The sequence below is a fragment of the Bradysia coprophila genome (genome assembly GCF_014529535.1).
Source record: "Bradysia coprophila strain Holo2 chromosome X unlocalized genomic scaffold, BU_Bcop_v1 contig_12, whole genome shotgun sequence".
In the NCBI taxonomy this organism is placed as follows: domain Eukaryota; kingdom Metazoa; phylum Arthropoda; class Insecta; order Diptera; family Sciaridae; genus Bradysia; species Bradysia coprophila.
The window spans coordinates 2,328,648-2,340,760 of NW_023503293.1; the positions used below are offsets into that span (position 1 = coordinate 2,328,648).

The 12,113-nt window shown below is 34.1% G+C and overlaps 1 protein-coding gene across 1 annotated transcript in view; it reads left to right on the forward strand.

The window, feature by feature from the left end:
- The window catches only part of LOC119067582, a 134,242-nt gene extending 126,532 nt beyond the window's left edge, over positions 1 to 7,710 (forward strand). Inside the window, exons 17-18 of the mRNA XM_037170677.1 lie at positions 2,997 to 3,107; positions 7,015 to 7,710. Coding sequence (XP_037026572.1) covers positions 2,997 to 3,107; positions 7,015 to 7,254 — 351 coding nt within the window. The 3' untranslated portion in view covers positions 7,255 to 7,710. The remainder of the gene's footprint in view (positions 1 to 2,996; positions 3,108 to 7,014) is intronic.
- The last annotated feature ends 4,403 nt before the right edge of the window (positions 7,711 to 12,113 follow it).

Below are 12,113 nucleotides of genomic sequence, written 5' to 3' on the forward strand. Positions count from 1 at the left end.
TTACACGCAATTTTTTCATAACTTTGGTGAAAAAGTTATTTAACATTGACATGTATCAAATGCGGTTTAATCACGTATATTGGAAGGGTGTACCGAAGACGAATCGCTGTTAGATTTGAAACAGTCCTAACACTCTGAAAATCACACATTTGTTGTAAGTTCGAGACCACATAACGATGTTTTTGGTTTTCGGGGGATTGTGCGTTTATACATATTCCAAATACTCTTGCTCTAAATTTCAAGAAAAACGAGTATAACTGTTTGTTTGAGAACTACTAGAATGTTATACTGATATCTCTCCACATTGATCCGAGATGTCAGATGAAATGAAATCTAGTACTTAGTTGAAACGTCAGCAATTTCACTTTCAGCACATAAAGCATGTAAAATCCAATACGTACAACTGGGAACGTGTGATTGTATCTCTCACCTTCGGCTCGTGCTACAGCGCTCCAAATTAACACTTATTCCCTTGTGTCATAAATAGCAAATAAGTCGACTTTCCATTTTCATTGTTGGTTACTCGTAATTTCCATGTTCTACGTCAATTTATAACTATCAGTGAAAATCGCAATCCATCTATTTATTACTGTAATGAGACACACTCTTTGTACATCACTAGTGTCGTATCGCTATAGTTGTTATAGGCTCATCTTGTTTCTCCAGAATTGACACCCATCTAGCACTCAACAGTTGGTTATAAGTCATCAAATTATAAAATACGTTCAATATTAATAGATATGAAGTGGAACAAAATTCAATTTCTTATGCGCCATCCATGAAAATCGGAAATTTAAATCAAAACCAAAATATTTAACGGTGCACCACATACACAGTTCTTTCAATACCCCGTTTGCATTACCGTAGGAAAAACCTCAATTTCAAAAACTTTACAATCGCGCAATAAATTCCTCTACCAAAACTTTCCATGGAAATAGGAAATTTAAATAAATCTTTGCAGACATTTATACCATTCGCTTAAATGCATATGTGTAACGCCTGACTGGTTAGTGGTTAATATTTTTTTTATACTTTATATAAGTATATTTCTATACGCTACAGCGCGCTGCTTGACGGTGTTTTGTACATATGCCTTGATATAATATGTGAAAAAATGTAAATATTGAGACCTACTTTCGAAATAATTTGTGCCAAATTTGTACCGTGTTCACTAAGGGCATGTCACCTAGAACAAATTACTGTATAACGATTTAATAGTAGATTATTGACATATTAGGGGAAGCATAGAGGCTTGGCGAGAATTCCCCTCATGTGTCAATTCGCTATTTTATTGCATCCGCGAAAAAGAGAAATCAGACATAGTTGAACGACCTTGTCAATTTCAAATAATTTCCGTTTACATCGCGCGTATGAAATAATAGTATATTATGTCACTAAGACCCAAAAGATGTTTTTATGACCCCAGTGGTCAACAATTATACCTTTTTGGTTCGAGAGTGACATATCCTTTTTTATATTCAGGCGCGCCGAAGTCATATTTCGAGCAGAAATTGACACAAATGGGGCGAACAAGTGGATGGAACAAAATTAAACAAAAACGGTTTTTGTTTCAACCTTCGATCTTGTGAGAAAGAATCTAACGTTATTGGTCCTCCTGAATATAAAACGTTTTTATAATGGTTCTGCAGCCTTTCGCAGTCGCTCAAAATTAACATTTTGGTCTTTTTCTTAATGATACAGTGCATTACATCCGTCTCTAATAGAAAGTTTAGTGTTTGTGTATTTGTTTGCGTCCAAACCGAAAGGTTCTATTTTTTTAAAACTTACATGCAATATGAAACCTCGGTTGGCCTTTAGAGGCTCACCAATTTTTTCAGCACTTCATTCTTTGCGCTCTATTTTCAGGTGATACAACTTCACTCTGGTAAAATATCCACGAAAAATCATAGCTGCGAAGTTGTTCACAAAAAAAATAGGGCGCTGACATTAGTAATTTTATGACGGAATGTAATAGAAAATGAATAGATTGTGGAAATTGTTATCGTCACTACCGCAAATATCAACGATGTCACAGTATGCAAGTCGGTCTTTTGAGCTTTAAAATTTAAAAAACAAATCATTTAAATTTTCGATCACATTGTCCAATGTCCATGAAAATATTGTTCATGTGAAGTGACCGACTTGCCGGCAGCGTCAATCATTGAGACTCTTGTGAAATAGTGCACAAATTGACAATCTATTACATTTAACATTGCGGCTAGTCGGATTCGGCTCCCTGGATTTTTCTTGAGGAGTAAGGGAACACCTCCAAAAAAAATTCTAAAAATCAAAGATAAAATTTTAGATTTTTAGATTATTTTTTTGAGGTATGTCCTTAATCCCTAACAGCAATCGAGGAAGCAGGAGCCGAAATTCGACTTAAATTAGTTTCCAAACATCAATTCCGTATATATTTACAGCTGCGGATTTTTATGGACATAAAATGATTGCAACTGAATAAGAAAACTAAACCATATCGCGCGCCGTAATATTTATTTTATTTATTTTTCAATTTTCCCCGGAATTAATACTCTAGCTTCATACTAAGCTGACATTAGTCTCATTTCAAATTTTAAAGTTTTCCAGTCCTTTTCCAGTTTTAGATCGTCCGTCAACCGAAGTTTTATGAAAATTGAGCGGTAGGTGAAAAATATTGACGTGGAGTGGCGTGAATTTGAACAGTGTATTGATTATGAGGGTTCATACTTGTCTCTATAATCCGAATTTATTTGGAGTAGCTTTCGTTTATATAACGGAAAGAAGAAAAAAACCAGAGACACGAGTGGTGTGATGTGTCAAAACATTTTACAATAGATACTAAAACCAAACAATGAAATTGAAATAAAGTAATTTAGTAGCGTCGCTTTTTTCCATCAATTTATTTGTGCCAATTATCCGATATCACCTGGAAAATTGGATAGAAAAGAAAAAGACAAATCCTATTTTATTGTATTGTTAATTTTTGTTTTCTTTTTTTTTTCATCCTTTTGTTTCAGACATCATGTACCTTAACTTTATTCAACATGACTGACGAAAATATTATAATATCAGCAAGGCTTCCACATGACTCCAAAATAAATCCAATGGAATTGCTCAGGAAAGAAAAAGTAAATTTCAGTTCTTATCTGATTTGATTTATGTGTTGTTATTTTATGTGTGTTTTTCCTTTTACAATTTTTTTTTATTTTGTCAGAATCAAGAATGTTGTTTTATTGCGACGACGAATAAAAAAAAATTCTATCGTTTTATTTTCCGTTTACTACTTTACTTTTTATTTGATATTTGAATTTATAGTGAAATGTGCTTTTTTGTGTGTGTTCTTCTTTTATTAAGGCTCGTACGATGGGTGGTCTTTGCCTTTGTCACTTCATGTAGTTTCTTTGTCAAAGCGAATCAGCCTTAGTAGACATATAATACATGAGATTTTGTTATTTCTTTTGATACGTTTCGTGTATTTTCCGTACCGATTTTTATATGTTTTTCAATGGAGAATACAACCGTTGGGCTTTTCTTTGTAATTTCTTCAATTATATCAAAGTGAAAACGATGCATGGTTATTCTTTATGGAAAAAATTGCAGGCAGGTACAATTGAAACTTTGAACTTTACATTCGGCGACTTTCAAATAAGTGATGCGTTTTGTTTCAGCTGATCCATATTTGTTTGTATGAGTGGATCAGCTGAAAAACAGCTGAAACGAAATATGTCACTTCTTTCCAAGGCTGTAAACTTTGGGGAGGTCACGCAGACCGCCATTTTATTAGATACGCGGGAACACACCACGTCTGATGATTTTACATACAAAAAAAATTCACCACATCGTCACGGCGATGACAATCATCACAGTAGGTGAATTTTTGTATGAAATCCGCCATGATATCATCAAGTGTGGTGTGTAACCCGCGTATCTGTATCTGCGTGACCTCCCCAAAGTTTACAGCCTTGACTTCTTTCAAAGTTACCGACCAAAATTTAGTTGATTTCGACCAGCCGATATAATAAGAGGGTGAACCCTAAGCTCACACGATTTCGCACAAAAAACCTCTTAAAATCAAAATTCATTTTACTATGCCAACCTACGAATTTTACGCAGACTTTTGAAATGAGAGAGCCGTTTTTTTTGACGAGATTGAAAATAATTTACACACTGTAGCTCGTTCAGAAACTCTTCGTTAAGTTTCACTGGTGACGATTTTGACACTTCTTTCATATAAAATATGTCAAAATATTCAATTTTGGTAACGAATTTTTAGTTCGAATTTTCAGAACGAGCTCCTGGAGAGGACCGTATCTTCTGACTACGAAGTTTATTGCGTAAAACCAATGCCATTTGCCTTTATTTAGCTTGATTACGTATGTAATTAATCGGAAGTAATTGGAACGCTAAAAAGAAATGGACCGTCAGAAAATGGTCATTTTTTATTTGTGCCTAGCATCCGAAAACTGAGGTTTGATTATTTCGTTGAACTTCTGACAGTTCCTGTGCATCCGAAAACTCCCCTAATTGCTACTGCTAGAACCAACTTATAATTCTAATCATATCAAAGATGCATGGGTAGTGTATCGACGGATGTGGCTTTGAAGTATAAATTTGAGGTCTAGTTCCGCTGCTCATAAAATTCATTGGACAGAAAAAATTTGATTAAAAATTATAAATTTTGGTGCAATTTCGACTGCTGATTAACTTTTTCGAAACCAGTGTATCTAAACGCATCTCTAAATTAGCCCAAAAACTAATGAGTATATACGCAAAAGTCTTACGAATGCAATGCGACAAAAAGATCGCACACCATTTGATCAATTTTTACAAAGAAATTACGTAAAATTTGAACTTACGAACGTATTTTACGAAATCGCGATGAGCTTCACTTCACCCCTACTAATTTCTATTCTCAAACCGATTATTATGGCGTTTTTGACGACAAAATGATCGTTTTCATCTACTTTGTGTCACAGTTTCATAATCTTTCCCCGTTCATTCCCATTTTCAATAAACCTACAAAATATGCTGCCTAACATTGGAAAATCGATGCAGCAGATCCTCATATATACCTTCTGTTTTGCAAACTAACACTCTGAACAGTGCGAAAAAAAAAATGAAACTCATTTTTCATAGAATTATACGACATTTGTAGAAATACACACACCGTAATAGGTAATACAATATCCTGTAACGCATTCCAATTTTAATTCAAAAGATGTATGACTGCTACAAAGAGTCGTTGTATTAGTTGGAGGAAGTTGAACCATGAGTGAGATTATTACAAAACCGTGCATCCTTTTACTTTTATCGTTCGAAGTAAAGAACTCACAACATAACACCTAGGGTGGTTTTTTTCACAAATTATAATGTTTCGTGGATTGCATGGTAAAGTATATATTTTGACACTAAAAAAATGTCAAAGCAGCAAGGATTTCATTTTATTTTTTCTGAGCTGCTGCAAATTCGTCAAAGCTAAATGGCAGGATTTATCCAACAGTCATTAGACCTATAGTAACATATGGCTCATTTCTATGGAATCACAGATGTCATCTTAAGCACATTCAACAAAAGTTGAGTAAATTCCAAAGAACCGCATGTTTAGCCATAACATGCGCGTGGAAATCAACTCCAACAGCGGCACTAGAGGCAATGCTCAATTTACCACCACTACATATCCATATTACTAATGAAGCTATCGCGACGTTGAATAGAATTGGTAAAGAACCAATCAGAGAGACTGACCACACACGAGTCTGGGTAAAAATATTAAATAGTGAATCCTCTATGAGAATGCCATTAGACAAAATAGTCACATCATTCAGGTTCAACAAAAAATTCGAAACACAATTTCCTAAAAGAAAAGACTGGCTTGAGGTGGTATTATCACAAAAACAGGGATATGTGCTCTATTCGGATGGATCTCTCATATGCGAATCAGCTGGAGCAGGATTACACTGCAAAGATCTAGACATTGAAATAAGTACACCACTAGGATTCTATTCATCCATATACTTAGCAGAAATAAAGGCTATCATAGAGGCATGTCACGTAATTATAGAGAAAAACATCAATAACAACATAATATCAATCTGCTCGGACAGTCAGGGAGCAATCAAAGCGGTATCATCTACCAAATTTAACTCAGCTCTCGCTCAAGAATGCTACGACAGTTTGAATCAAGTGAGCAACCGCAATAAAGTGAATCTGCTCTGGATACCAGGACACTCTAACCTTGAGGGAAACGATAAAGCGGATCAATTAGCAAAGATAGGGGCGCTAAGTGCTCTGGTAGGCCCGGAACCAGTAACGGGAGTTTCTAGGTCCTACATAAAGCATAGAATAAACAAATTGAAAACAAAAACGTTCGTCAACTACTGGAAAAACATACCTGGCTGCCGTCAAGCTAAAAATTGTATTCGTATAAACAAGAAAAACACCAAATACCTTATAAACATAAGCAGAACAAGACTCAAAAGATTTATCGGAGTCATGACGCGACATTACGAATTCAACAAACACCTCACAACCATTGGTAAACGACACGATCCAAGCTGTGATCTATGTGGGGAACACATGGACACGGCTGAACACTTTCTGTGCAACTGCCCTGCTTTTATGACACAAAGGAGGAAGCACTTGGGTGGTTACACCATCGGTTACAACCAAATTAGAACTTTGCAACCCTATGATATCTTGAGCTACATTGCTTCGTCGTAAAAAAATACTTCGGACGTATGACTGTCCTCTTTGATTTAAAAAAAAAATCAAAGTTTCACACATCTATTCGAAACTGATGAATTTGCGACAGATCAGAAAAAAAATAAATCCTCACAGCTTTGACGTTTTTTTAATGACAAAATATTTATTTTACCATGCGATCCATGAAACTTTACCATTTTTGCATAAAAACCACTAATAACCACTTCGTTTACCCCCCCCAAAAAAAACACCATCCCATCATACGAGCCACTATTAAACATCCGAATGTGATTCATTGTTTCGTATACTATAATCAAAATGTTTTATTTTCAGGCTCAATGCACCTCAATTTTAGAAAAGATAAGCCATCAAGTGAATAGTCAACATAGTGAATTAGCCGCTCATCGTCTGTTAAGTATATTCAAAATGGCTGAAGTGCAAATTGTGTGGCCAGAAGTGAGTGGTTGTCGGAAAGAAAAAAGTTTTCCATTTCTTTCGGTTATAGTTTTTATTGTGTTTCCGACCATCCGATTGTTATGTCACACTGAATTCATTCAAAGGACAGAACAGTGAAAAGAAATTAATGAAATTGAAAGTAGGAATCTCTTCTATTTCGGGAAAGTTTGTCTGATGATAACTAAAAGTAAGTAGATTGTATGTTAGAGTGATAATATAAATTAAAACAAAAATACCACCACAAATAAACATATCAGAAAAAATATATTATGATGAAATAAACAATAAAATTATAAGGGTTTTATATATAGAGGTAACTTAACTACAAATATATAAATAAAATACAATAAGTATAACTTAAGGTCAAATTATATTTATTAAATTAATTCGGTTATGTTTCAAAGTATATTAGAGGGCGCGCGTTTTTGAATAAAATAAAAGTTGGTTGTGGAATCCACTTATTTTCCGAAGATAATAATTATATTATGGGACATTACTTCAGTGAGATTTTACTTAACACCAACGAAGATTGACACCGGTACCATAATTATATACAGTCGATTTGACAAAAATTTTAACTTGCTAATACAAAGCACGAACGATCATTTTTCGTGTTTTTTTTCATTCCTTTGAATTATTTATATCGGAACAACAACGATACAAAACTAATGTTGGACCTATGCATCGATTAGTTTGTCGATCTACAGTTGACGATTGAAAAGCTGAGCTAATTCGTGCGACGGGATCGCCACAGCGGATAAACAATTTTCAAATATAACTACTCAGAATCTCGTATATTCAAGACGTTTTGGCTACAAAAGCTGTAGCGTTTTATGCCCAAAAAAGTTTTTGACGTTTTCTGCGCCTGAGGAAATTCCATTGTCGGCCGTGTTTTTCACGGTCGCATATGGCAGTACCAAAATATTGAGCTTTTCGATCGTAGTTGCCGTGACGTAAAACATCGAATTATGTTACTCAGTCGCAAAAATGTCCATTTCTCGACTCAGTGTCGAAATTTAAAACTTTCATTAGCATTTTTCAGAAAAACAAAGCATTTAACAATCGGTGGCATAATAGTTGTTTCAGCAACAAGTTGCCAAAAAAGGTTGTTTTTGTCACACGAAGTGCTTATCAAGCTTCGTTCGTACACGTTTTCTGCAACCGGATGCTAACTTTTGACATGCAAATTGTCTACGCAATTTCTTTATTTGAAATTGACTCCATTAAGCGTAATTGACACAAATTATTTTAATATTCAACGCTTTAAAATGCTTCAATTTGTATTTTTTTAATCGTACTTTTTACAATTACTGGAACCAAGTTTTCCAAGTAATCAATCACTGCCATAGTGTCGATTGAAAAATCGGTTGTATCGGTTCTGTGATGATTCACACAACTTCGTTCTCAATTAGCTTTTTTCAAATACCATTTAATTACTTTAATTCGCGGTAGAAAGTGTTAAACCAGTGCAATTTAAGAATTCCGTTCGGTTGTATCGAAATTCATAAAATGGTGCTAATGTTCCAGGAGACATTTTCTGCATTTATTCGCGTTGTGATTTTTCAATTAATTTCATCAATAATAACAGCTTCAGTAATTGCTTCATTACTACCATTACTACACCTACACATATCATTTCATCAGAATAAGTGACGTTTTCGTGTGATTATTGACCTAGTTATGTAAATAACAATTGAAACGCATACATCACTCAACAAATTTACTCTAATTTCACCGCAAATATTTAGACACATCCAAACGACTCGCGCATATTCGAGTGGTGTTAAGTAAAATTCGCAATTAGTCCCTAATAACTTATGGTCGTTGAATTTGAGTTTGGCTATGGACTATGCCGATTTTTTTTTTGTTTGATTGGAGCTTTGTTATATAGTGTGTGATTGAATAAATATCCTTTTACTGGCACTCCGAACGGAAATCATTCATTGCTTGATGACTTTGTTGGTAATATTCATTTCCGCGATGGTTGCGAGTAAAATAACGTCAGTAATTGTTTGGACATTGTATGTGTTCAATGCTGTGTAATTAAAGCAATTGTTTTATGGCAGCACGTTTTATGTAAATAAATGAAAATGATATAGACCTTGTTTTCGCAGTGGGCTACAAACTTCCCCTTCGTCAAAAAAATATCCAAACCAGGACATTATGTACTTTTTTTTAATTATCGGCTGGTAATGAATATACTTCTTAGCGTCAGACAAAACCCACGGGAAGTTTCTTTTAAAAATGTTTTTTTTCCTATGCAATTCATTGCAGTGTTTGTATATGTGAGTTCTGGATGTTATGTAAAATCATCTTACGCAAGCAGCGTACGCTTACACTTCCAAGGGTCGAGATCGTCACTTTGTAGTAGGACGTTTTACCACTGTTTCGATCTGAGGGAAAATTAAATACGTCTTTCGACGTTTTGCATTAATATGCTGTTCAATAAAACCATTTCTCATCAGGCCATGGCGACAGTGGTACTTGATACAATGATCCAGGAACACTAAATCAACTTACACTCGAACAAGTCTAGCGAATCATAATCGAAATGAAATTCCAATTCATCACTATCCTTGCAGACTCGTGACGGTCTGTGATTTTGACTTTTGTGTCTCATACCCTCGCTCACACCGTAAAAGTTATACGATGTGAACTTAGAAAATTATTTTCAAACTTTCATAAGTCACGCATGGACAGCAGTTTTTGATTCTTCTATAGATATGAAGTGCAATCTATATTTGTTGAAGTTGTTAGCCTAAAAGATATTATATTGGTTAACATCGTTCATTTTGTGCGCATACGATTTTCACGTTCAACAGGTGACACTGCTTTCTATGTTGAAATATTTGAATATTTTGAACATCGGACATAAGTATTTGAAACCCTTGCAAATAGTCAATAGTCTCCATCTTAACGAAAATGAGTGAGATCTCTAAGATTGTATAGATGTCTGTTGCCGAAAGAACTTTATTTACGTGTAGGTGTTGGCTCAAACCGAAGAATTCACACGGTCATTACAAATCATTTTATAACTTGTTATGTAAATCGATTCTTCTCTGAAATTCTGAAAAAAACTGAAGAAATAAGCAATATTTTATACTGTACACAATATCGTCTTTTATTAATTGTTCTCTAACAATTTTCATAAATTTTTCTCTGCGTTTCTCGTTCGCAACGAACATTAAATTGAGACGAGCATATACTGTGAGTTAAAAGGCGATAGCAGAAATTATTACCCCTTCCTAATAAAATGTTTCTCAGTAAATGGCATAGTAATCACTCCATAAAATGCCATCATAAACGTATAAGATATATCGTGAGTTGTCACATTGAAATCACTGCTTTTACTTGGTCCTAAAAATGGTACGGGTAATTGTAGCAAATAAATCTGAATTTACACAGATTATAGTTCGTGCTATCATAGATGTGAAACTGAGTAAGAATCTTGTATACAGAAAGCGATTTCCTCTTTTTTTTATTAAATAATTTCTGGTGCTGTCGACGACTTTACTTGTCTTGCAAAAGTTTTCCGTGGCACCTTTTATCAGCAAAGATAAATTGAAAATTCTGTATACTCTCTACGTACAAAACATCGTAGATTTCAGATAGAAACCTGTGCTATACATATAATGATTGTAGACATACATGGAGCAGAAAAAAAACCGTCTTATTTTATCTTTATTTCATATGTACATATCGTTACTGAATTTATCTTGCATTTTCAGAGCATTTGTGCTTGGAAGGAAAACTTTTGATTTTCATAAATAAGGACTTTGTGTATATATTCTCGACGGTCCACATAACAAAGTTGAAACTCAAGTGATTTTTATTCAGATTTTTTTCTTTTCGTTTTTCACTTGTAATTTGGTCAAACAATTTTCCGTTTCATTCATTTGTTTGCTACTGTTTTATAATGTAGACGGACGAACGGAATAAAGAAAAACTTTTCCTAATAATAGTGTTCGTCATTCTTCATTAGTGTGTTAGGCTAAAAATACAGATAATCTATCGACCTAAAAGAAGTGTCCAAGGCTTGGCCCGGAGCCTGATAGTGGAATCTGACAGGACGATTTCCCGAAAATGTCTGGGAAATTTTCTAACAAAAAAAAAAACAAAAAATTAAGGAAAAACTCAACTTTAATTCTTTCCAATCTGATCTGTCTCTTCAGTTCGCGAAAGCATAACTGAACACTAAATCACTCGATGCAATAATAAAAGTTTTATTTTGTTTTGTCGCGACAAAAACACAGAAAATATTTTGACATAAATGAGACACTACACTATTGCAAGTATTGAGTGTTTGCTGTGTTCACCTCGGCGGTAAACTATTTTCATTCAAATTTAGTGTCGGAAATTTCTTGGAAAGCATTGTTAATGGAAAGGATGGAAGTTACATTGCCTTATTATTATTTTTTGAAGTTTTGTTAGAAAAGTGGTTAATGCATAAGTTAGGAACTTTGCATATATTTGTGAGATCTAGTACTTCGTAGTATTGATATACTGAAATCTGTAAATTTCCTAAAATTTTTGGTTTTTTAAACAGATTTTATTCTGAATCGTCTGTTTCGCCCCTTTTCAGTTATGCAATGAAATAATCTCATATGTCAATAATCTACTACTTTAATTGAAAAATTTGTTTAAAAAAGAAAACCCATAGAATAACGCTACGTTGAATGAGAGTGAATACATTTCTTTCGCCAACTGACAACCATAGGAAATTAGCTTCCAATTTGGTGAGGAGAATAGCAAAAATATTTTTGAGAAAATCGCTTATCTTTGCAAGAACTGAATATTTTCATGATGAAACAAGTTATACTAAGCAAGATAAATGACTGTTCATTTCTCTAAAGCATAATTATTAAACATATAACTCATAACTCCACATACAACAACACTACACATTTTACTATTCAGAGGACTTATGATGTTCTGTGTACGTACAGAAACAAAAATAGTATCTAACCATAAATTAA